Here is a 27,348-nt window from a genome sequence, read left to right as displayed (position 1 = left end):
GTTATACTAAATATTAACATAGTAAGCAGGCCCGGATTTGCGTCGAGGCCACAAAGGCTGGCGCCTAGGGCGACACAAATTTAGGGGTGGCATGTCACCCAGCCGCACCTAAACTTTACTCACATACAGAGCACTGGGAACAGGATGTGTAGAAAACATCATGTCCTGTCCCCAGTGCTCCGTATGGTTGCTAAATGGATGCACATGTGTGATCCTGAGGGAGGTGGAGGGAGGTGGGGAATGAAAGCTTGGGCTAATAGGAGTGCAGAGCAAGAAAAGATGTACCCCTTCACTGATCCTATTAGTTCTCTAGGTTGCTGTGACTATTAAACATCACATTCTCATTTTTTTCTAGCCTAAAATGATATTAGACAAAACAAATAAGCCATCATACAGAAGATATTCTTTATAATAAGTGGGATTCAATATTTGTAACCTTGAGGGTAACATGCACTTTACCATACAAACTTAATCACATACATATTAAGAGCAAATTCAGTTGCAAATTTACAGTTATAGTAAAATGTGCTTTTTTTCCTTAATTAAGAAAACAAGATTAAAAAGGTATTTAAATACATTGAAGAAGAAATTTACTATAGTGTGTGCCTGTGTGTATGAGTGTGTGCCTGTGTATTTGTCAGTGTGTGTGTGGGTGGGGGGTGATTTGAAATGATTAACAATCTCTGTGAAGTTCTGAATAACATGTTGGAACTACATAAAAAAGGATAATGATGCCTGACTGATCTTAGAAGCACAATTACTTCTCTCTCTTCCTCTCTCTCTCTATATTTATGTATATTTAAGTAGTGTTACCTTGGATATTTCTCTGTTGAATCTTGGCAACTTAAGTATTTTGTTTTTTGTTCTGTGGTGATGGCCTTCATTTGAGTTTGAGTATGTATGTAGCAATATTCAGCTTCTGGTCCCAAAGTTTGGAAGACGCAGGATATTGTTTAAGGAATAGGAAAAACAAATTTTAACTTTTTTTTTCCTAACATCATTCTATTTATTCTGACAGACCTTTTTTAAATAAAAATGTTTTGATTTTTTTCAGGACTTTTATATAATATTATATAATATAAAAGTAATTGGATTGTGGTAATAGTGTGCTCCAGTCTGCCAAAGTTTCATTTCATTGTAATATTAAAAAGAAAATGTTGCACAGTTGTCTTTCTAATTAGATGACAACAAGGTGACTGACTTGAGATGATTTTCGCAGTGAGCATTTCTCTTACATGCTTAACTAAGGTTGGCATAATGATATAGTGTTTGCCTTTGTGTATGTTTTTATCTAAATTATAAAAATTACCAGACGATAATTATGTCACTATTTGCCTTAAATGTTACACTTATCAAAAGCAACATCCACTTAATTCTTATCTGCTTTTCTAATTCTTTACTGCACAGTAAGAGCCGTGACACAAGGGGAGATTAGTCGCGCCGCAACAAATCTCCGTTGTCACGGGCGACTAATCTCCCCGCAATGTCATCCCACCGGCTAGAATGTAAATCGTTGGTGGGATGGCATACGCGGTTTACATTCTAGCCAGTGGGATGGCATTGCAACGCAATTAATTTCCCTGAGTAGCCCTGCTTTAAGGGTGAAGACACACGGAGCTACTAGTAGCAGCTGCTTGTCACGGCTACTAAAATAGACAATGCTGATTATTTACTGATAATTTGTGTGTTTTAGCAAAGGCAATTCTCACTATTGTCTATGGCAGGGTATTTTAATAGCTGTAACGAGTAGCTGCTATTAAGTAGTTTGTGTGTCTTCGCCCTAAGAAGCACAGATTTAGATATGACCACTTAAAAAGAACTGAATAGTCTGAAAAAATTATAGTCTGGTGGCCTATGAAAAATCTGCCAAATAGAGAGTATATAGAAAGACACCTGGGTAATTTAGCATGGCTAGGGCAGTAGTAAGCCCTCCAGCAATGATAACCACCAACTTACACCCCTTCGCTTACCTTACATGTGTATCCACCTTTCTGGAACCCTTTTTGTTTCCCAATACACAAATAATGACATCCAGGTTTGGGATAGAGAAGGTCACAGCTTTAATTAAAGATTAAGATACATATTCATTAACATTATCAATGTATTAACTTATCAACCAATATGTTTTACAACTTTGAGAAAAGAACCATATCCAAGGAATGCTTGCCCAAAACTGCTGCTAGACACCATCCTGGGCTACCTGGCATGCCAGCCACCCAACCCCGTAGGGGGCAGATGGGTATTATTTTATTACCTGCAATGCTTTTAAAATTCATGAAAATCCTCCAACATACTACTTGTGAGGGGGCATTTACTAAACCATGGCTGTTTCAGGCTTTTTGTCACCAAAAACCCAAAAAAGTTGTGGAATAAAGAAGCACGACTTTTCCAAGATTTACTATGCAGCAAAACTGCAACCCCCTTAGTGTATAACTTACATTTATATTATTTCTACTGAAGTGCATAACCTTGCATTTATTAACATTGAGCATAATCTGACAATTTCTTGCCAAGTTCAGTAAAATTAAGAACCTATAGTTTGCACAAATTAGTATTAGAAGTCTAAATAGAAAAAGTATTTACAATACCGATCTCAAGGTTATAATTCAAAACATTAAAAAGCAAAGAACTCCACTAACAACACTGGCCCAATTAGAAAAGGTTCCTTTTACCACCCAGTTCTCTATTAAAGTACAAATATCGTTCCATTATGTACCAGGCCAATATTCTTTAATTTAATCACTAACTTTCTGCGTCAATTTGTATCAAATGCAATAGCAAAATCCAAGTAGATCATATCCACTGACACCCCAATGTCTAGGTTTCTGCTTATATCCTCATAGAAGACAACTAAACCATCTATTGTGCAAAAAACTGTGTTGGCACATACTCTAAGGGGCACATTTACTTATCCACGAACGCTCCAAGCGTTCATTCAATTGGTCCAATTGTATTTTCCGTGACTTTTTCGTACCTTGTGCGACTTTTTCGCCACTTGCGTATTTTTAGCGTGAAGAAATCAGATCAGTTTTGCCGCTGTTTACCATCGTTCGGTACAAAAATGTCGTGCCTTTCGGATCGCCAATACAATATTATCTTGACTAATATGATTTTTTTGTAAGCATTTTCGTGATATTTGCGATCTTCAGAAATTTTCATTTCCAATCCGAATTTTTACCATTCGGAATTCGAACTCGTGTTTTGACAAATCTGCCCCATAGTATTATAATTTGCAATATATACCAGTACCTTATCCCCTATTTCCCCCATCAAAAGGAAACTTTCATTAGGTTCCTCAGTTCAACAGTCTCTGCTTTATTCCTGTTCTCATTAACCAATTTACAACCATCTGATATATGGGGGTATTTATGGTCATCTGTGTGAAAACAATGTGTGCTGAAAAACTTAGTTGATTGCTCTGGCCTACTGCCAAATGGGATTTAAAAAAAAAAATCCCACAATTGGATTTTTTACACGATTTAAACCTTGCTAGCTTTTAGAAGTCAGGCTTATTTTTATTAGTTAAAAACCCACTTGTGGAGAAAAAAACATGTTTTTTTTACTATTTACATCTTTAATATTAACAGTTTCAGTTAACTTAAATGCACATTTTTTTCTTACCAACCTGAACTTTACTATTAAACTATAATGGTCTTTATTTGTTAAATATTTCCATGCTTACTAGAGGAATATACAGACAGATATATTTTGTAAAGTAGCATTTTAAAGACATTCTATTTTCTGTCTGTGTTTTAACCCTGTAAAAATTATTTCCAAGTTAAAATATTTTAATATATAGCAGTGAAGCCCCAATAGTGCCACCGTTTTCACTTATAAAATTTAAGGGCTCGAGCAATCATATGGGGAACCCCACATGAGTTAAGGAAGGTAAGTGGAGTTTCAGGGAAATAACCTTGTTAGGTGAGGCTTTCTTACATAAGAAAAAGTTTACCACCTAAAAGCTGCCTTTCAGCTCGACTAATCACAAAGGAAACCCATGTAAATTAAATAACTGCCCTTTAGTATTTTAATGTCTTAGTTACATAATCTCAAAGGAGACCATGTTATGATCACTCTTCCCAAATTGCTCACCCTAGTGCTAAAGATACATTTAGTATTATTAGTTGTTACCAAATCCAAAATAGCATCTTTCCTAATGGGTTCCTGAACTGCCTGAACTACTTGAAATAAAGAGATGACATTTAGCATTTTTACAATCCTGTTAGCTTTTTCTGACCAATTACTTGATTCATTAGGGCACATTCACTCACCTTGTTGCAGTGTGCAAAGTCCAATTTCACGCGCAATCTCATGTGTTTTTCCCCACTAAAAAAAGGCGCAACTTTTCGTGCAAGTTTTAACACTACGAAAAAAATCGCCAGATTTTGCGCAACTTTCGGAATGGCTACGAAAAACTTGCGGTTTTTCGCGCAAGTCGTAATGGCTACGAAAAACGCGCGTTTTTTCGCAGAAATCGTATTGGTAACGAAAAAGTCGCGATAATTTCCGAAAAGTCGTAAAGGCGCCGAAAAAATCGCAAAAAATACGAAAAAGTCGCAAAATGTTCGTTTTCCAATCGGAATTTTTCCAATTCGGATTCGAATTCATGTCTTAGTAAATCAGCCCCTAAATAACTACCAATGCAAACAATCAAATTCATAAATAATTAATAATATATCCATATATATTAAAAGATCTCATTTTCTCAACTGCCACTTTGAAAATCCTCTCAGTATATATATAGGATCAGAGGAGATTTCAAGCAACAGGCTTGGGGCTTAAACAACTGAGCCACATTTGGTGTGCATTGTTGGAACCTTCACCTGTGTTAGCATCTTTAGCTAAAAGTAAAAAGTGTCTGTTGATGGTTGGGGACATTTTCTGCCATCTTAGGCATATGCCCTTGGGTCCTTAAATAATATGGTCGGTCAACCACACAAAGGTTTTTCAGGTGCTGCTGCTAGCTGTGTTGATCTGCTGTGTGCTGCCATATGGTGGATAGTCATGCATATATCCAGACTATCCGTAGTACTAGAAGAATTGGAATACCATTTGAATATCCACATGCAGGCACCTTGATATGGCTTAACACAGCAGGGCACAAACAGCCACTACTTTTTTGGGTTTTTCGGGGACCGAAAAAGTTGCACCTTAGTGAAGGCTACAAGCCCAAGGCAACCAAAGCCCTTTTAGCAGTCAAGATATGTGCCTCCAAACAGGTCCAGAACTAGGGGTAGGCAGAAGGGGCACCTGATTAGGGCACAATGGTGAGGGGGGGCACTTGTCATTGCATGGCTCCTCACCCCCCCACGCTATGGTATTTCACATGCAAAAAGCTTGGGGGTGGGGAGAGTGCAAGGGTGAGGTGGCCATCTGGGTCGCCTAGGAAGCCCAGTCTGCTTGACCCGCCTATTCCATCAAATATGCCCCTAGTAGATCCTCAACTTTTTCCCTAAACTATAGTACATGCTCTGTGCTGCTCAAAATCTAATTTTTGGCTTGATGACAACCCCTAAGCTTAGCTTTTCACACAGCTGCCCAGAGCATACAGAGCATGTGCGTGTCACTGACACTTCTTACAAAATTCAAGACGGGGAGCTCCTGTGATAACTTTAAAGGCATCATTACCAAATCATTTCTGTTATAGAGATGCTGAACTTTTAATGTGATGCAGTAAATTTAGCATATAAAATAAGGCCTTTCTAGCCATATTCATTTTATGCATTGGATCTCTTTTAAAATGTAACTTGTATCTTGTTAAATTTTGTAAACAGTTTTTTAGAGCCCACATTACTATTCTTCCTAATCTAATACATGCAGACTTCTTTAGCCTGGTTTTATTGGTTTGACAAATTATCACTTTTAATCATAAAATCATGCTAATAATGCTAATACAAACATGCTAATACAAACATCCTACTTACTACATATAAAAGGTAATAAAATGATTGGCACAGCATGGTCTTCTGGAACTGTACATCCCACTCTAGATACAAAGGAGACAGTTAATTAACAGTAATAGCATTTTTGTTTGGTTGGGGCAAACTGTGTTATTTTAGATGTGTGGCATTATGAGATATTTATTCCCACAAATCTGCGTTGGTTTATAACACTCAGTACCACTGCATCCAGTAGAAACTGCAATACAAAGGCTGCTGGCATAAAAACAGTGAGCACCTATTGGATCTTAAAGCAAATGTATGACATCTGTTGCATTTCTTTTCAATCATTAAAACTGCCACAGTCCAAACATTTACTCTTCACTTTTACATTTCATCTCAGACATCTATAAACAAAAAAGTATGTTTAAATAAATTCATACTGCTGATTCCACTTCTCCCAAAGCTGCACTCTCAATAATTGCACATTCAATCCTATTGGATTTGTGCTTCCTCATCATGCACCACAGTTACACAGAGCAGGTTCTGTCTTTACCATATGTTGTCATTTATCTGATGCACTTATCCTCAATACTTATACATTATTTTTTCTCAAATGTAATTTTGCAAAGAGCAGCATAAGCTGTCAAAGCGTATTATAATGATCCACACACACAGATGTTCTATGTAGCCTGAGCAGTATGGATGGGTCACACAGCGACACCTAGTGGCCAACCTCACAAAGTAAAACTCTCATATGTTAATCACTGAACGTATTCTTAGTTTTTAATTTTTCTGCCTAATGAATGAACTTTTGTTTTTAATTTAGATAGAGATTGGGACTGTTTTACCAGTTGTGAACAGGCCGATCCTTTCACCAGAACGGGTTCCAGAGGAAACAGAAGAAGCAGAAGAATCAACTCCAAAATTAATTGATGGTTCTTCACCACAGGGACCCTTGACTCCTGGAGTCCTAGGTCCAGACACAAATGGAGGTTAGTGCCGTTTACATTTAGTTGCTTTGTACTGTGGATTTCTCAGTATATAAAAACAATGCAACTAGACAAATGACAATGCAAAATGAGGCTCATATATATCATTTAACATATGATGGCATAGCAGTTTGTATTTGATCCCAAATAAGATATAATTAATCCTTATTGGATGCAAAACAATTCTATTGGTTTTAATTAATATTTTATTGATTTTTCTTGGTAGACTTAAGGCATGGAAATAGAAATTATGGAAAAACTCCTTAACCAGAATACCAGAGTTATGATCAGAGCATTCTGGATAACGGGTCCTATACCTGTGTGTATATCATATACAACCTTATACCATATACAAATGGTTTAGAAATTGATGCCTCCTGCCAATAGCAACCATGTTCCTCCAACGTCCCACAGTGAGAATGCTTGTATACAAGGCAGTGTATGTATGTATATATGTATGTATGTATATCTTTATTTATAAAGTGCTACTTATGTACGCAGCGCTGTACAGTAGAATTAGTAGTAGTAGTACAGTACATTAATACAAACAGGGGGTTAAAGATAATGGATAAATTAAGTACAACAATAAATACAAATAAATACAAGGTACAGTTGCAATAAGAGTCAGAAACACAAGATGAAGGAGGTCCCTGCCCCGTAGAGCTTACAATCTATATGGGAGGGGTAACTAACAGACACAAATGGGCAAATGTAAGTGCTGTAGGTCACAGTGGGTGACATTACAGTATAAGTGCCAGTTTCCAGATCAGGTGTTGGGTGAGTGCTCCAAAAGGTAGTCTTTAAGTTTAGTTTTAAAAAGACTGAGGGAGGATTCTCTCCGGAGAAAATAGCAGCAGGTTACAGTAGTCAAGTCGGGATAGGATGAGCGCGTGCATGAGCAGCCTAGCTGTTACAGGAGAAAGAAAGGGACGGATTTTGGCAATATTGCATAAGAAAAAGTGACAGGTTTTGACAGCGGTGTTAGTATGGTCAGAGAAGTAGAGACTGGAGTCAAAGTTCACCCCAAACAACGCATGGAATTGACAGGGTTGATGAGGGTGCCTTCAATAGAGATAGAAAAGGAGGGAGTAGGACCAGGCTTAGGCGGAAAGATCATTAGTTCAGTTTTTGTTAGGTTGAGTTTGAGGTGGCAATGGTTCATCCAGTTAGAGATAGCCAGGAGGCAGTTAGAGATTTGAGTCTCAGTTTCAACTGTTAACGAAGGGGTCGAAAAGTAAATTTGGGTATCATCAGCATACAGATGGTATTTAAAGCCAAATGAACGGATAAGATCTCCCAAGGACAGCGTGTAAAGGGAGAACAACAACGGCCCAAGTACAGAGCCTTGGGGTACCCCCACATTAAGAGGAACTGGAGATGAGATTTTGTTAGCATAGGAGACAGTGAATGAACGGTTAGAGAGATAAGAAGAGATCCAGGATGCAGCCTGACTACGGAGACCAATTGAATGCATTATTTGCATCAGGAGGGAGTGGTCAACCGTATCAAATGCAGCCGATAGATCTAGGAGGATTAGTATAGAGAAGTGACCTTTGGCTTTGGCAACCTGAAGATCATTCGTAACTCTGCACAACGCTGTCTCAGTAGAGTGCGCAGGCCGAAAGCCAGATTGCAGCGGGTCCAGTAAATTATGTGCATTAAGAAAGTTAGTTATACGGGAGAAGACAATGCGCTCTAAGATTTTGGAGGCAAGCGGTAAAAGCGAGACAGGACGGTAGTTAGAGAGACAGGACGGGTCCAGCGTGGCCTTTTTAAGGATGGGCTTGACACAGGCCTGTTTGAAAGAAGAGGGGAAACTTCTAGAAGACAGGTGTATTAATATATCTGTTACTTTAACTACAATAATATGTTTCTGAGTAAGTTAAAATCAATAAACTAGTTATTTTGCATGTGCTGAAAAAAAGTCCTCTCCCACCAGGGTTTAACATTCTAACCTTCTTATGTAATAAAAGGCACAACCAATAGTAACCATTAATTTACTTTTAAATAGGTGACCAAGAAAATGCTACCTTTAATTAATTTCTTTAGATGGCTAATCCTATATTAAACGTTGCACCCTTTGTTACATAACCCCCCTAATGTTGGCAAGCAAAAACAAAAATCTCAATAGGATAACCAGATTGATAATTAATATAGGGCTATCTGGGATTATTCTTACTGGATAATAGAGGATTATTCTCATTGGAGAATTAAGTTTTGGATAGCTACTAGGTTTAACAAAACAATTAATCTTAGGGTAGGTTTACATCCCCTTTAAAATTCATTAACTGTGTTTTCCTTAGCTGTTGCCTATGTGTACGCTATTTATATATGTGTGTGTGTGTATTATTATATTTATATATGGTATATGAGTAATATATAAAAATAATAATACTATAGTTTTATGTCTAAAGTAGAAATTTTTTAAGGGGGTACTGCCAAAATGAATCAATAACAATTTTAACATTTTAATGGCGTCTAGTGGGTGAGGAGGGGGACGTGAGGGAGGCCAGGTATTTGGGACATGAGGGGTAGGCGGGGAGGGGGGAAGCGAGGGGTGGGTGAGTGTGGAACCGGAAGGGTGGGTAGTGCTTGCTTTGTACACTAGGCTGCTCAAAAATTTTTTGCAGGCAGGAGGCCTAGATCTAGGAATGCCACTGTATGTAGCAAAAAAAAAAAAAGTTCTGGCAGCTAGTGATGAGCACGGATTATTGGCAAAATTCCACATTTTGCCATTGGCAATTTTTTTTTCCAGTGGCAATAATTTGCTGTAATATTTTTGCGGCACAACACATGAATGAGAAAAGCACAAAAATTAAAAAGCCTGTTGACTTTAATACGTTTTGTGTGGGAAAAAAAGTGAAGAAATGACCATTGTCAAAGCATTTTGTGAGAGAAAAAAAAGACCCAAAACAGTCCTTTGACTTCAATGCATTTTGTGAATTTTTGCTGTTTCACAAAGTTTTCAGTGGTTTTGCAAATTGTTTGCCAAAGTGAAACAGGACGGATTTGTTCATCCATGCCCAGATTTGTGGTGAGACCACAAAGGCCCGGGCCTAGGGCGGCATAAATTTAGGGGCAGCATGAGAATGCCCAGCCGCACCAGAATAATTTGCCTGTGCAGAGTTATGACGAGAGGATGTGCACAAACTGTGGGGGGGGGGTTGGTTTGGTGCGTATGCGTGCACGCTTGAGTGCGAGGTGGGCGGCAAAAGGGGGTGGCGTCAGGGTGCCCTATTGGCAAATCCGGCCCTGTGTTCATCACTACTGGTAGCCACAGAGATAATGCAACTTATTTACTGAGTAGCCCAACTACAGGTGGGCCATGTGCAATAACAGGATATCAAAAAAAGTAAATACAGCTATTTTTATTTATAAACACAAGTTCAATTAGCTAAAATAGATGGAAAATTTAGTGCACACTGATGACCTTCACAAATGTCCTTGAGCCCATAAATTCTCCTGACAACTTGCAGCAAAGGCAATGCACCCATTCAGCCTGTTCAAATGAATTATGTACAAGTGCACGTACTGATACAAGGGAACCCTGCAATTGCTGCCAGCTTGGGCATGGAAGTAGCAGGGTTCTACTACTGAGTTGTGTCAGTAGGCACTACTGACTTGTGCCAGGTGAATGGGATTCTATTAATACCTCACATAGGCGGATATTCAATAAGGCTCGGGGAGGCTAAGCCTCCCCAAACCTGCTTGGCACATTAAAAAAAAAAAAAAAAATTATAATAAAACCTCATTCCATTTCTGCACTGTCCTGGAAATCTTCTGTTCCTGCAAGCTCCGGTTCTGCTGTGCTCTGATTGGATCTTTCTTCTTGTGGATTCTCCAATCAGAGCACAGCTTTCTTGTCAGACCGTAAACTTGACCAATCAAAGCACAGATGCAGACAGGGCTCGGGAGATTTTACAAACTGAAGGCAGTGCAGAAAGGAAGACTGAAAAGAAGAATCTGCAGGCTGTAAACTTTACCTGAGAACCAACTCTCAACTTTTGCTGCAGATTTCATCCCACTCCCACAGGTACTTTACACAGGCACTATACAGTTCTAAAGGCTGAATCACTAGCTGAAATTAAATTGTTTTTTGCCTGACCTGACATCTATAATATGCCTACCTCCTATCCTAACAGATGGATGGCGTTTCCCCCTGAAAAAGCTCATTGTGCTTTTATATATTTGTTGTTGTTTTTTTCACTTAATGTTTTTTTTTTTTTTGTCATTGTTTTGTTCATTTCTAGTTACAGTGGGGCCAATGCTGTGTATTCGTGCCCGTGTTATAGTACCAGGGCCTGAATATCTGCTATCTGTACCCACTGCTTCTCATGGCATATATTGTGCTGGTTTTGTAAATACAGACTGCTATAGAATGGCCTATTCCTAGCAACTTTGCAATTGGTCTTCCTAACTAATTTTTTTATAGTTCTTTTTATAGTTTTTTACACCAGCAGCGAATCCACTCACATTAGCTTTAGGTCAGTCTATGTATGGCCCATCTTTAGCCTCCCCAAACAAAAAAGTCACCCTCCGCCTATGATACCTCACATCAGAACCGATTATTAACCCAAATACAGTGGAAACTGCATCCACTGCAACTTGTGAACAATCAGATTAAAGTTGTTGGTGAAATATAGCAGCATTCTCATATACAAATATCTCAGTTGAGTGGGATATCTCAGTCAGTGGGATTTTACAGTATATTATCAGTATATTAAATACTTTTGTTTGACCTAGCCCTGGGACAACTGTTTAATTTGTAAAAGGGTACATGGGTCAAGACCAATTATTTGCCATTGTATTATATACCTCTAAAAGTGCCTTAAAAGTTGTGTTTGTACTACTTTAATAATAATTTTACCAAATATCCTTACTAGCACCAGCCTTCCATCCCAGCCTTGCAGGAAAACCATGGCTCTATGCCTACTGCTCTGTAGGATACCAGCCAGTCAGATAGTAGGATGCCCTGACAGTACACTGCAGTTTATCCCCTGTGTAAATGCAGAGCTGTAATTAGCTACCCATATCCTATCATGCTTCCACGGAAGGGTCCATTATGACACAATTAATTTACAAACACATTCCCATCTATGGGAAGTTCCAATATAGGTGTAAAGATAAAGGTAACATTCCTTTTCTATCCCACATTGAGGTCAAGTATCGTATATTTTATTCAAAAGTGCCTACATAATAAGGGTCATTTAAAAAATGCTTTGTCTATTATAAGCATATTTTTTGAAGTAGTATATATAGTGAAAAATGTACCCCGCATAGTAAGATATAAGTCACCGTGGAGTTCCATGATCATATACATATATTTTTATACAGTTCATAGAGGTGACTTCTAATATCCTCATTTTTTCAACAGGGGGTACATTATTTTTTACAAGACACAAGTTTCAGTAAGTCATGTGATTAAAATTATATTACATAGCACTGATTATAAATGATGACATCAAAACAAGTTGCTTATATAGTGAATAATGTACCCCCTATTGTAAAATATAAGCATATTAGACACCAGAGTCACAAGAGTTTCGTAACCATTTAAAAGCCAAGTGCTTTTATAACAGTCATGGAACTCTGAGGTGACTTCTAATACTCTTATATTTGTCAAAAGGGGGGACATTTTTTATTATAATACTCAAGTTTCAGGGAGTCTTGTGACAGAAATTACATCATAAAACACTGGTTATAACTAATAACATCATTATGCACTGTTTATAAGAATATTATATACAGGGTGTTCATGGCTTTTTTTGTTTTGTTATATAGATATATATTTAGTAGAACGTTAAAAGACAAGTCAACCCAGAATATAATTTTTCCCTAATAAAAGAAAACAAAATTCTAATCAACTTTGCAATATACTGTACATTCATAACAAATTTCTAATGGTTTTTGACTTATTTGTATATATAACCGCTATTAGAAGTAGTGTTTGTCTGTCCTTTTCTATTCTTTGCCCTGGTGACTCTGGCATTTGAAACAATGTAACACAAGCAGCAGATTTTACAGACCTGTCTTGCTGGAGGAGCCTGGCACTTGCAACATTGTTTAAAAAGTAACAACCAGGAGTTAATCAAGTGCTGTTTTCAATAGCAATTACATTTACAAATAACTTTTAAAGCACAAATATTTTTTAATAAATTCATATTGGAAAGAATTATGTTTTCTTTTATCAGGCAAAAACTTATTTTTGGGTTGTCATGTCCAGGGCCGCCATCAGAAATCACGGGGCCCCTCACAATAAAATTTTCTGGGCCCTTTCTCCACCCACGCCCCCAATGGACCCTCCCCCAGTGACCCCTCCCATCAATACAAAGGACACATAGACATTGGTAGCAAGGGCCCCCTAAAACATTGGTGACCAGGGGTTACATTCTGCATTGGTGCCAGGGAAGGTACCCCCTAAAACATTGCTAGCCAGCCCAGGGCCCCCTAAAAGATTGGCGGTCCTTCCCCAAATTACTCATACTATGGCCCGCTCCCCACTGCTTACTTACTGCCCCCTACCGCTCCCGCCCCAGCATCCTCCAGTTGTCCTCCAGCTCACCCCAGCATCCTTCTGCTTCCTCCAGGGCCCCCAAAGCATCCTCCAGCTCCCCCAAGCATCCTCCTGCTCCCCCCCAGCATCCTCCTGCTTCCCCCCGGGCACCCCCAAGCAACCTCCTGCTCCCCCCCAGCATGCTGCTGGTTCCTGAAGGGCTCCCCAAGCATCCTCCAGCTCCCCCCAGCATCCTCCTGCTTCCCCCAGGGCACCCCCAAGCAACCTCCTGCTCCCCCCAGCATCCTGCTGCTTCCTGCAGGGCTCCCCAAGCATCCTCCAGCTCCCCCCAGGGCACCCCCCAAGCATCCTCCAGGTCCCCCCCCCCACTATCCTCCTGCTTCCTCCAGCCGGCTTCCCCTCCCCTGCTTCCTCCGGCTTGGGTGCCGTCCTCTGCTATGTCCCGCGGCTCCCCGCTTCATCTGAGCTTTTATAAGGTTGCGCCTCGTACGTGTGACATCAGTACGCATGGGCACAACCTTATAAAAGCGCAGATGTAGCGGGGAGCCGCGGGAGATAGCGGAGGACGCCAGCAATGACATGGCCCGGGCCTGATTGAAGGGGGCCCAAGCTAAGAAAACTCTAGTACGGCCGGGCCCTCTTTAAAGTAAAAAACGCCCGGGCCCGGGATGAGTGTCCCCCCTGTGCCCCCCTGATGGCGGCCCAGGTCATGTCCTTTAAACTAGTTTAAAAACTTGGAAGTAATGATGTTTTCCTAGAGCTGGATTAATAATGTACAGAAGGATGTTCCTGGATTATCTTAAATGAATCAAAAGTTCTGCAGTAGGTAGTTAATTTAGCGTTCATCACAAGAGTTTCAGGAAAAGGGACCAACATAGCACATCAGTCTATAATCTGGTTTGGTACAAAGAATATTCTTATTCCAATGTTTTGCCATGGGGTACAAAATCCTCAAATGTTTTAGTTGTTTGGCATGACAATTTTTGGATTTTGGGAGTTAAGGCTACTGACACATGGGCTGCCTATGCACTGGCTGAAAAACCGCCCCTCTGCTCCAATCTGCTTCGTAATGTGTCTGCACCCAGGCCAGTACAGTGACTCTAGCTGCAGACACAAGGAGCAGTTCAGTGCCGAAATTCACTTTGTGTATATGCACCCAAGTCGAAGCAGTGTCTCTGGGTGCAGGCAGACATAAAGCCTATGCTTCCACAGGCTGAGAAAACACACCGCGTGACAGTAGCCTTAGTTTTAAAAATATTAGAAACTGCCTTATTGAATCTGTCAGCCAATGGATGCTAATAGATTACATACTTCCTCTATGATACCTGTATAGTACACTGCTGTGTGAGATCATATAAGTACTGAAAGAGTTCCAGGAAAATCTATAGGGCCATACATGCTGCTTAACATGCCATTTAAGCATTCTGTATTTACTATTCTGTCTGGGAAATCCCAGTCCCTTAATACTATCCAATGAGTTTCTTTTTGAAATACTACACTATATAGTGTGGGACCTGGGGTTTTATAGATAAGGGATCTTTCTGTCATTTGGATTTTCATACCTTAATATTACTAAAAAATAATTTAAATATTAAACCCAATAGGCTTGCTTTGCCTCCAATAAGGATTAATTATATCTTGGTTGGGATCAAGTACAAGGTCCTGTTTTATTATTAAAGAGAAAAAGGAAATCATTTTTAAAAATGTGAATTATTTGATTAAAATGAAGTCTATGGGAGATGACCTTCCCGTAATTTGGAGTTTTCTGGATAACAGGTTTCCGGATAACGGATTCCATACCTGTACTTTATTCTTAGGCTGACACAACCTGTGATCCAGCTGCAGGCAATAGCCAGCAATAGTTATTTATGTCTGCTTCTCCCATTCCCGGGTTCTGGATCATTAGCAGCCTTCCTAGTCCCTGCCCTTGTTTCCTTGTTTCCTATTCTGTTGTTGTCTGCCCTGACCCTGTGCCTATTCCCAGTCTGTGCTTGCTTGCTGCCTGCCTAGACAGCGGGCCTAAACCTGGGCTTTTCTTTTTCTGAAGTTCTTTATGTACAATTCTGCAGAGCTCTGTGTTTTTTTAGTTTTTATTTATTAAAACTTTTGTTAAATGCAGTTGTCAAGCTTCCGTAATATTTGCAACTGGTTACATAGCACTTCAGCCCCTGGTAATTCAGTGGCTAATTCTGACAATTTACTATAGAAAACATATATAGCCCTGTATATAAACTGTAAGATAATATTAAAGGTAAGGCCAGAGAAACACAGGCAGATAGATAAAAGGAATATATAAGAATGTAGAAACATTCCACAGAGCTGTTGTTAGCAGAAACTTGCTCTTACATTACTTTATTTATGAAGACATGACAGTAGATTTTAGCACTTCAGGCTGTCTGCTTTTATTAAATATATACTTTATGGGGTTATTTTGCTGCCAGAGGGCATTTGGGCCTTTTAGCATATTTGGGATGCTTCGCATGTCTTAGATGTAGGCACGGAAGAGACATCCCTCCAGCTTTTTTTATGGTTCTGTGAAACGTAAAATCTTGCAAGCAAAATCAAATTCAAAAATTCACAGAATCTAACAATAAAACATAAACCTAGTAATTAGAAGTAAAACAGCAAACACAGACAGTTATAGATTTAATGCTGCCCAAGACAGAAATCAGTAAAAAGCAACAAAAACATTACGGAATCTTTTACTATTCTAATAACATTTCATTACTGTTTAAATATTATTTCAGTTTATGAACAGCTGGGTTTGGGACAGATAACTTAATGTTTACCCAAAATATTTTTCTAACACTAATTTGCACTCATTATCGTGGGAGCTGGTATTATTGCTACAGGGACTTTGTAGATAAATTAGAAAATCACTTATTTTATATAACCACTAAGTCTAAAATGAAACAGGAGTTTTGCCCACTGCTGCCATGAGGCAGCAAACAGTGGCGGCCAGTAAGCCTTCCTCTGCCTGTCGCCACTTCTATTAGTAATCTATAGGAAATACTGTGTACTAGCCCATCAATTACGCTGGGAGGCGGTAACAATCAGAGGGGTTTGACTGCTGCTAATTATTGGTGGTGTTTTATCTGCTGCTGCTGCTGCTACTAGATGTAAATCAGTAGCACCATTTAAAATAATGGGTTCATTCAAAGAAGAGTAAAAGTCACCCCATCCTGAAGCCTCCTTCTTGAATACATTTGTCATCTCTCTGAAAATCATTCCTCCTGCTGCCTATAGTAACAATTCTAATAACATTACTATGGCAAGTGCCTAAGAAAATAACTTTTCCCTCAGCAATTCTATGTGACATTCCTAACAGATTTGTCACTGTCATTAAGTTTTATTCAATTTTTTACAATGTTAACATAGAGCAGCGGCTTCAAAACTGTGAGACTGTGCCCAGTGAGGGTGGGATTTGTGGAGAATTCCTATTTGTTGACACAGATACTTCTGGAAGGGTCAGTTTAGGTGGGAGAATAATTATTTATTACCTGATACGTTTGAAACTATGGCTGAAATCCTGCAAAGTATTATTTGTATATGCATGTATTTTAAGACCTAAGGGGCGAAATGAGCAAATGTTGAAAAAGAAAATCTGTTACAAATAGTACTGAATGAATAAAAATAAGGTACTGGAAATCCTTTCTGCTCCTAGTTAGAATCACTTTAACCAATTATACATTATTCAAAATAATTTGCTAATACTATTCATACAGTGCTTCAACGTACATCGACTGAATATTATTGAAGCAAAATGTCCTAAAACACTTTAATGCATCAAATTTAGGGGCTCATTTACAAAACCATTGATTTTGAATTTTAAACATGATTTTAATTTTTTTTTAAAAAAGTTGCAGAGAAAAAACGCTGCAACTTTTCCAATATTTACTATGCGTCTAAACGGCTCAAAATCGAATTCGGCAATTTGCCAGATTAAACTTGCCAAGTTCACATAGAAGTCAATGGCAAAGGTCCTTTCCTTGAAGTTTTTTCTTTTGTCTTTATAGATTTCGCTGGGTTTTGTTCAAAAATCACAACTGCGATAATTAGATAAAATCAGGATTTTTACTGCCTGAAACCCCCGGCTGGTGCTCCTGTTAGGAGAAAATTGCACCAGCCCGTAAATTCAGGCAAGCAATCCTCTTCATTCCTTCTCCTTTAGCAGTGATCCCGGGGCCGCGCATACGTATTTGAGCAAAAAGGGTTGCTTTTCGCAAAGACCAAATTCATTTATTAAAACTACCTGTATTTATCACTTTAAATGATTATTTGTTTTACCAGTTTCACAAATGTGTGTTTTTTTGCTCATTTTGCAGGCATTTCACCGACATGTATTCTGTGTGCTTGTCTCATTACAACTGTTTACTGCGATGACCACAACCTCGATACAATCCCTCCTCTTCCCAAAGAAACCACCCATGTCTACTTGCGTTTCAACAGAATAAGCAAAATAAGCAAACATGACTTTAACCATCTAAGTATGTCTTTAATTACATATCAAATATTTATGTTGATATAAAAGTTGCCTGATAAGATCATTAAGATACATTAAATCCTTTACCTACTGCACAGTACTTGTCAGGAATAGTAATGGAGGAAGGGCGGTGTATTGTTTAGAATATTACACTGATTATTTGCACATAGTTAATGATTCATAATGAGTACTTAAAGGGGAAGAGAATTGAACTTAGGTCTTTGATGTCTGGGTTCAAGCCCCATCTCAGCTTTAAGTGGTCCAGTGCACTTACATGTATCTCACTCTTAGGCCTTAGGCCTTAGGCATCTATAATATTACTGCAAGTCATGCAGCCTGAACATTGGATTGTAAGTTCTGAAGGTAGATGAATCTATTCAGTGTACTTCAGTGAGCAAGTTTAGTAGTACACAAATATATTTTTGATGAATGTTTTCATTTTCCTTTCTGTGCCCAAAATCAAATGCATGCAACATATTTCCATTACATTTCTAATGATAATACCTTCAGCTTTTTTTCTATTATCTTAAATAGCTAAATTAAAGAAGATAGATTTGTCATCAAACATCATAGCTGAGATCGATGAAGATGCCTTTAGGAATCTGCCACAACTGTCTGAGCTCATACTCCGAGATAACAACATAAGGCAACTTCCAGAGCTTCCCAACACCATGAATTTCATTGATGTCAGCAACAACAGACTTGGCCCCAAAGGAATAAAGCAAGAGGCATTCAAAGTATGTTTCTGCCATGCAAACGCATAGTCCATCACACATATCATTTGCCTTCTGTTAGTGCTGTTTATGTTGTTTAAACATGACTTCACTTTAAAACAAACTTCTAGTATGAACTGGGCAGCAGTCAAACATTGTGCTTTTTTTTCTAGTATAAACCCATGTAAATGGGATTTTTTGGAGCCTTTTGGAATTTGTTCCCAGAATCCCTTTGGTTTATTTGCATACATATGAGGTGGCCTCCTCAACCTTTTGTGAATCCACACTCCTGGCTCTACCTAAGCTGATCAGAAAACCCTGCAATACACTGATGAGCCCCAAGAAGCGCGAAACCCGTCTGTATTGGGAATCTGATCAGCTATTATGTTAGCTTTTGCTTTAAAAACCCAGTGAGTGAGCTTTAGCCTAAAGGATTACCCAATGTAAATGGGATTTTTTTATGAGCCTTATGGAATTTGTTCCCAGAATCTCTTTTGGTTTTTTTTCTGTAACTTAGTTTGCAATCCAAACAGCTGTTTAATTGTAACAGTAACCGAACTTAGCAACCATGCTATAGTTGAATGTTACTGTACGGAACTACAGCATTAAATTAGTCATCCCTATGACATTTAATCAATATACACTTGTTCCCTCAGGGACTTGAAGATTGCAGCTTTTATTGGTGACAAGCTAATGTTGAAAAAGGTTGAGTCAGACCCTGTAGGTGGGTCAGACTCTGATTTTTGTTATTAGAGAAAAAATAATTTAAAAAAATGATGCACAGAAACAAAAGAAACAATTGGTAGTTGCAGTGCTGATTAGATTCCCTTTATCATGTTAAGTGAAAGCTGCTACTGTGTCAAGCACCTAACTATCTGAATGTAAGCTCAAGTTATTAAGAGGGTTTCTATTAGGCTTCCCTGAACAGTCCATTGCTCAGTTATTGAGACATAGATTGAGATCTGATAACTGATAACTGAAGACTGATATGCCAATTAAAGAATAAGTAAACCTTTTTTTTCTATCAGTAAAATGACTCTAAACAGCCTCCAGAATTACCTACCTTTGTCCCAGCATTGAGAGTGACCTGGCTCCTTAGTTAGAATGATCATTTCCTTTGCATCCTTGTGCAGAGTGAAGCCCCGCCCCCACTTCCTGTTCAGGTCTTTCATTACAAAAAAATAAAAAAAACCTGCTAATGCACAGACTGGCTCCTGCTGCCTCCAAGAATGCGCAGAAGGCTCTCCACTTCGACTACAGTAGTCGAAGTAATGAGAGACCTGAAAAGGAAGTGGGGGCGGGGCTTCACTCTGCACAAGGAAGCAAAGGAAACGATCAACTTCTAACTGAGGAGCCAGGTCACTCTCAATGCCAGGACAAAGGGAGGTAATTCTGGAGGCTGTTTAGAGTCATTTTACTGATAGAAAAAAAGGTTCACTTATTCTTTAAACAAAAGTAAAGGCTTTAAAAACAGTAATGCGGTAATTAGAACCATGGTCAAACATTTCTATCTTTCTTTTTATTGCTGTTATATACTATAAATGTCATGTCAAAGAGACATCTATCTAAGCATCCTAAGGGTGTTTTGAGCTGCAGCAGGTGCAGAAGGCAAATTTCTCGGCCTATTTATCTAAATTTGAATTTGTGAGGCTTTCTTTTTGCTTTGAATACACTCACAATTTGAAAAAACACTCAAATGTTTGATTATTTTAGTTTATAAGCTCAAAAATACCTCTCAAAAATACTGAATTGAAAAAATGCCTTGAAAACTCCCATTTTAGATGCCAAAGTTCTACATTTGCAGTTTTCAAGTTTTTGTGCTTAATAAATAGCAAACATTACAGTTTTTGAAAATATAATTCAAATTTTTAAGTTTTTGTGCAAAAAAACTTGAATCATGAAAAAAAAAATTGAATTAGAATATTAATAAATTACCCCCATGGTTGCTATAGGCAATATTACCAGTGATGTTGGCTTACACACTCTAATAAATATGCCCCGTAGTGTTATCTTTTAATGCACACAGTGTACTTAATAAGAATCATTTGCTAATGTTACATACAGGTTCTCTTGGCCGTATTACTTGATGCTGCCAATTAGTAAGCACAAAGTAATACAGTTTGCAGTAAACAAATGACAGAGGTTTGGTCTCAGACATGTTTACTTCTATGTTAACTTATTTAGATGTGACATATTATAGGAAAAATTATATGAATAAATATTTATACATAATAAAAGCATGTTAACTACAAAGTATTTACCAAAACATGTTAAATAGTATGTAATGTAACAATGTAACTGACCTTTTATTACAGGACATGGAAGATCTTCACATTTTGTATTTAACCAATAACCACCTGAACCACATCCCTATACCTCTTCCTGACAACCTGCAGTCTCTTCACCTACAAGTAAGTTCTGGCATCAGTACATATGCAGTTATTTAAAGACTTCAGAACATACAGTGGACTATGCCTACCTATGGCTATTGGAAGAATAAGTTTCATGGTGTCTATAAATAGAAAAGTGAACTATTGGGAAGTTTCCTGGATACATGGATATCAAGCATGTAGCTATTTGGTAAAAAAAAAGCAGTTAACACCACAAATAGTGACCAGAGAAGTAATACCACGTTTGTTAACGTGAAATAATGAATTCAAACATCCATGCCTTTATTGTTTGTGTGTGCTGCTCCAAATTTTACCCAGGAATGTTTATCTGCATGCAAGTACACAGGAAACTTCATGGGCACAGAGTTGCTGCATTTCTATTATCTCAGCTAACAATGTCTATTTTGGGACTGTGCAGTTATGGTAAGATATAATTATAATGCCCTGCAAACATTAACAAGACAGACACCTAGAAAGCTTGAATACTTGGATAAATTGCCTTTCCAAATTAAAGCAAACCTATGAACTTTACACAGATTATCAATAGCAATACATACCAATGAGGTGTCAAAAATTTTGAAAATCATTACTCATGCTAAACAGTAGATATGTTGGTGTGTTGGTGACACACAGAGATCAGGAAGAAGGCCTCTAAAGGTGTAATCATGGAAGGGAAAAATATAAAAGTAAAAGTAATGGCAAAGAGAAAAATAATGCATAAAGAAATAGCAGTGTGTGCAGTTGTATGTAATGTGTATGGCTGTTAAGTAGCCCTTGCTCACTCCTGCTATACTGCATTAATTTCATTACATTCTCACTACCACTCTACTTTTCAAAGTGCTTCAAAGTGATAAAGAGGCCAGCAGGGCCCAAAACTTTGCCTTTCTGGTGTCTACTTCATTTTGGAAACACTTTGGGGTGTTCTGCAGTGTACTGCAGTTTTCCAGACTCTGTATATGATAGACCCTTTCCAGGTTGGGTATACTGTCCAGCACCTGATCCCAAAAAGGGTTTTTACAAAGGTTGAGCACTTCATCATTGTATGCCACTCTATTGGTGTTTTATGGGAACAAGTTTAGTTGATCACGTCAGAAGTCAGCATAACTTCAACCATAATGGGAGCTTTTCTAAACTCTGTTTTAAGATCTTGAATTAAATCATATCTGAACACATTTGTGCATTGTGAATGTATGTGTTACATGTCTGTTTTATGGTGATGCTATAGGAAATATTGAGATCTGTGCTTGCTGTGGAATTATGATAAGGAGCTCACGAGTATCCCCAGCAACAAGTTATTAGCCACAAGGACACAGGAACAGAGACAGGGACTGCCTCTGACTCGCATATTGATATGAATTTCAAGTAGCATGCATGTGTATTTTATAGCAATCTGACAGACTTTTTCTGCAAAAATACTTATATATTTATATAATTTTCAGGATAACAACATCCAGGAAATGCATGAGGATACTTTCTGCAAAATGAAGGACTGGACATATGCTCGCAGGGCTCTTGAAGACATTAGACTGGATGGCAACCCCATCAACCTGAGCAGAACACCCCAAGCCTTCATGTGTCTGCCTCGTATTCCAATAGGCAGACTTGTCTAAACTGGAGGAATACCAAAAACACAGCTATAAAAACTCACTACTAAGTCACTGACATGGCAGTCTAGAGCATATAAGATATTGCAGTGTCAAATACAACATGATAAAGAAGCTGTGTATAATTGGATGCTATTCAAATTAACCATTTTTTGCAAACCAAAGCAAAATGGATTGAGGAAAGAAAATCAAAAATAAATGTCAAATGTTCAATACTATAAAAAAATTGAAAGGGCAAAAAAAGGGAAAATAGTATGCGCAGTACTGTACATAATGTATTAAGCATTAATGTGATTTGTACCTGATTGTACCTGCTGCAAAGACCTCTCATTTGTTAACATTGTGTGCTACCTAATTATTTCACTAACCTGATTGGTGCTAGCTAATATAAATGTGCAACTCATTAAACATGGATAATGAAGCCTGGATTTACAAAGAAAAAAGGGACTTAGTAAATATCAGGCTGACTGTATAGAATTTACTATTTTTTTTGTAAATGCAAAAGGAATGAAAGTTTCCTATAAATCTAAATTTTGATATTATTTTAACTACAGAGTTAGTTTTCTAATTGTCACAAAATTCAACATCAGACTTTTATGTGTACCTTATGTGACATATACTGTAATTTTCCAAAAACACAAATCTCATCAACTTCATTAAAGTTCTTCACCGGAGTGGTTGTAATTTTTTTTTTATTCCTTGCTTAATGAATTTGCTGCCATCATGTGGTGCAATGTTTAATATACACAGCTAAGATTGTACAGCAGCTTTCCCTTATTTAAACCAGCAATAAAATAACAGAGAATAAAATGTTAGGAGAAATTAGGTCTCTCTTACTGAACAAACAGTATGTCCAACCATAGCCAGACCTCTCATCCTCTAGCCCAGTGCTGTCCAACTTCTGTAGTACAGAGGGCCGGAATATTTATGGCCTACGTGGTGGAGGGCTGATAATGGAAGCCAGTTTTGACCACTCCCCCTTTGTAACCCACACCCACTTCAAACCACACCCATGTTACCAAAAGAGCTTTTAAGACCATACCCACATTAATGGTGGTAGTGCAGAAAAAAACAAATGGTTGGTGCTCGCTGCAGGGATATCACCCTTCATTCACATGTGAAAAAGTTTATTATATCATACTAAGCCACACCCTTAAATCCATATGCCTCTCCTGTGGGTAGCACAGCAACCCCCAGCATATAATTATACACAGGCAGGGTAGGGCAGGCAGAGTATTGCACATACAGGCAGTATTGGGCAGGCAGAGAATGGCACATACAGGCAGAGTAGGGCAGGCAGAGAATGGCAAACACAGGCAGATTAGGGCACATACAGGCAGCATAGGGCAGGCAGAGTATGGCACACACAGGCAATATAGGGCAGGCAGAGTATGGCACATACAGGCAGGGTATTGCAGGCAGAGTATGTCACACACAGGTAGGATATTGCAGGGAGAGTATGGCACAAACAAGCAGGGTAGGACAGGCAGAGTATGGCACACACAGGCAGTATAGGGAAGGCAGAGTATAGCACACACAGGCAGCATAGGGCAGATAGAGTATGGTACACACAGGCAGCATAGGGCAGGCAGTACATACAGTGACACAATGCTGCCACTGCTGCTACAGTCTGAGTTGTGAACAGGTGAAAAATGTGAGCACTTAATGTCTGAGCCTGAGTTGTGAACAATGCAGGGGGTGAACAATGCAGAGAATAAAAGGTGTGAACAATATAGGGAATAAATGAGCTAAAACTGTGAATGACTTTACATGGGTTGTCACATTAGCAATTGCATTACTCCATCTATATTTGTGTCTTAGTTGTTTCTCAAGTAGTTGTGTGACGTTAAGATCCAGTAAACTCTCAATTATTGTTCCTATCATATTACATTTGTGCATCCCAGGCAACTCTTGCCCCTCTACCACCCTGAGGTGGCTTTTGTGATGCTCCCCCCCTCACCCGTGCTTACCTTTCCAGTGGGGGGTTCGGGTGCATCACTAGTGCAAAGTCCATTTAATAAATGGAAATTTGGTTCTTACAGTTACCATAAGGAAAGAGCAAGGGCCCCTGGTAACTTGTGGGGTGTTATTGCCTAAGGAAAGTTTCTTACCTTGCCTCATGGCAGGTACTCCCCTACAGGGGTGTAACTACAGAGGAATCAGAGGGCCCAGAAGTGTAGGGGGCCCAATAAGGCCCTAACTCATGAGCAATTTCAATATATCTTGGGAAAATTGGTTAACTTAGCAATATTTTGGGCCCTAAATTGAATTTGCTGTGGGGCCCGGTAACATCTAGTTAGGCCAATGATCCCTTGTATCAACCTTGATTTTCATATTGCACGAATGTGATCAGTTAGTTTGCTAGGCAAAATTTCAGGGCCTTGTAACATACTAATTATCCCTTGTGTATCTCACTGTATCTGGTAAATTTTCCTTTTCACCAATCACGCTAGAGTTCAGTGTCCCAGATCTCTTTGAAACATTTGCATCCATGTGTATTTTTTCTTACATGTCGATGCCTGCCAATTAAATAGTGATGTGTTGTGTATTTTAGACAGCATGATAAACAGACCCGTAGCACAAAAAGTAGTAAAGGTAAGTGACCTGTTATTCAGAATTCTCAGGACCTTACCATAATTTGGATCCTATACCTTAGGTGCTATTAAAAATGATTTAAACATTAAATAAACCCAATAGGATTGTTTTGTATCCAATAAGGATTAATTATATCTTAGTTGGGATCAAGTACAGGGCACTGTTTTATTATTACAGAGAAACAGAAAATAATTTCTAAAAATCTAAATTATTTGATTAATATGGAGTCTATATCAGATGGCCTACCCATAAATCGGAGCTTTCTGGATAATGGGTTTGTGAATAACAGATCCCTTACCTATACAACAGATAGGGGCCAATTTATTTAAAGTAAGAAGTCAAATGTTTCCTGAGAATAATAGAAAAAGAAATAAGCATTGTATTTGCATATAGTAAACAATAGTGATTCAGCATAACCTATAGTTTCCCTTAGTTTAGGTACATCAGCGCTAGTGAACTCTTCACTCTGAGGGGGAGAAAAAAATATGTGATCATTTTTTGCATCTTCTAAAGAACAGTATTAGAGTCAGCATAAAAAAAATTGTGCGCAGAGGATTTTAAACTTCTACCCGAGGTGGCAACCGAGGGGCTTTTTACTAAGCAGAAAGCAATTGCAATCTGCACAAAAAGAGACAAATTTCCGGTGGCTTCTTGCCACCTTGGTATCCTGGTAACGTGTAGTCTGTTGCCCACAGCAGTGCTTTCACCTTGCCTCACTGCACAGATGACACTGAACTTAATAAATGCATTACAAGTACAGTCAGGTTGTATTGATAATTGTTTTTATATCATCTCAGTAATTTGGATGTTTAGTTTAATATTCTAGCACAGTTTTTTTAGGGTGTAAAACACTTTCACCTACAGTACAATAGGGGAACACCTACATCTGAATCTGAGACTGTTGTACAGCATACGACAAAGGCTTTGTAGGGGCCAAAACACTGGGGAACCATATTAGTAAATGAGTTCACTTTTAGCATACCTTACTTTAAACCTTTTAGAAATAAATAGTGATGAGCACATTTTTTCGCCACGCATGAATTCGCAAGAATTTCAGCATTTTGTCATTGGAGAATTGTTTCACGAAACTTCCGTGAAAAATTCGTTGCATGGAACTTTTTGACGCGCATCAAATTGGGTGCAGTCGTGTCAAAAAAGGGCGCGGCCGCGTAAAAAAATGCACAGTCAAAAAAGCACAGGCGACAGTCCCAGATTTCTCAGAGATATTACCTGTGCCACAAGCAACATTAAGAAGGCAGCGGGAGCTTAGGGAGATTAATGCGTGGCTGAGAGATTGGTGCAGGGAGGAGGGCTTTGGGTTTCTCCAGAACTGGGCTGATTTCTCAATCGGCTACAAGCTCTTTGCCAGGGAGGGGCTGCACCTCAATGATGATGGGGCAGCTGCTTTGGGGGAAAAGATGGCTAGCGGGTTGGAGGAGATTTTAAACTAGGAGTGGGGGGGGGAGGGTGCAGCGGGAAATTCTGTGGTAGACAGGATAGATGAGGTAGTGGGCATAGTAAGGGAAAATGGGGGAGGAGACTTGCTTCGGGATACTGATAATGGCAGGGAGGCCCATAAGTTGTTTACACGTCATTCTCACGCCGAAACCAGTATTAAATGTATGTTTACCAATGCAAGGAGTCTGACTGGTAAAATGGGAGAGCTGGAGGTACTGGCGTTGGAGCGGAAATATGATGTGATTGGTGTTGCTGAAACTTGGTTGAATGAGTCTCATGACTGGGCAGTTAATATTGGGGGGTATACATTGTTTCGGAGGGACAGGGGCAATAGAAAAGGAGGAGGAGTGTGTCTGTTCGTTAAGCAGGAATTAAAAGCAAATATTAAGGAGGAAGTGATGGGGGTAACAGAGGGAGCTGAATCCTTATGGGTTGAGCTTCTCACAGATAGTAAAGAATCTACCAAGCTAATTGTAGGGGTATGCTATAATGTAAGCGAAGAGGAGGAGGCCCAGCTCCTGTTGCAAATAGAAAAGGCTGCTAGTTTGGGGCAAGTGATAATAATGGGGGATTTTAATTACCCTGATATTGACTGGGGCAATAGTACTGCCAGGACAGTAAATGGGAACAAGTTTATAAACTTGCTGCATGACAACTTTATGTCACAGGTTGTTGAGGAGCCAACCAGGAACCATGCTATACTAGATCTAGTGATCTCTA

At 38.8% G+C, this 27,348-nt stretch overlaps 1 protein-coding gene across 3 annotated transcripts in view; it reads left to right on the top strand.

Annotated features, from left to right (window-relative positions):
* The window catches only part of epyc (epiphycan), a 37,658-nt gene extending 14,409 nt beyond the window's left edge, over positions 1-23,249 (top strand). For all 3 annotated transcript variants that reach the window (XM_018092016.2, XM_031897806.1, NM_001005627.1), the window contains 5 exon segments: positions 6,709-6,874; positions 17,711-17,872; positions 18,403-18,605; positions 20,897-20,992; positions 22,411-23,249. In XM_018092016.2, coding sequence (XP_017947505.1) covers positions 6,709-6,874; positions 17,711-17,872; positions 18,403-18,605; positions 20,897-20,992; positions 22,411-22,581 — 798 coding nt within the window. In that variant the 3' untranslated portion in view covers positions 22,582-23,249.
* The last annotated feature ends 4,099 nt before the right edge of the window (positions 23,250-27,348 follow it).

This window comes from Xenopus tropicalis, chromosome 3 (assembly GCF_000004195.4).
Source record: "Xenopus tropicalis strain Nigerian chromosome 3, UCB_Xtro_10.0, whole genome shotgun sequence".
Lineage (NCBI taxonomy): Eukaryota > Metazoa > Chordata > Amphibia > Anura > Pipidae > Xenopus > Xenopus tropicalis.
The sequence above is the reverse complement of the archived record's forward strand: the minus strand, read 5'-3'. Positions and strand labels throughout refer to the sequence as shown.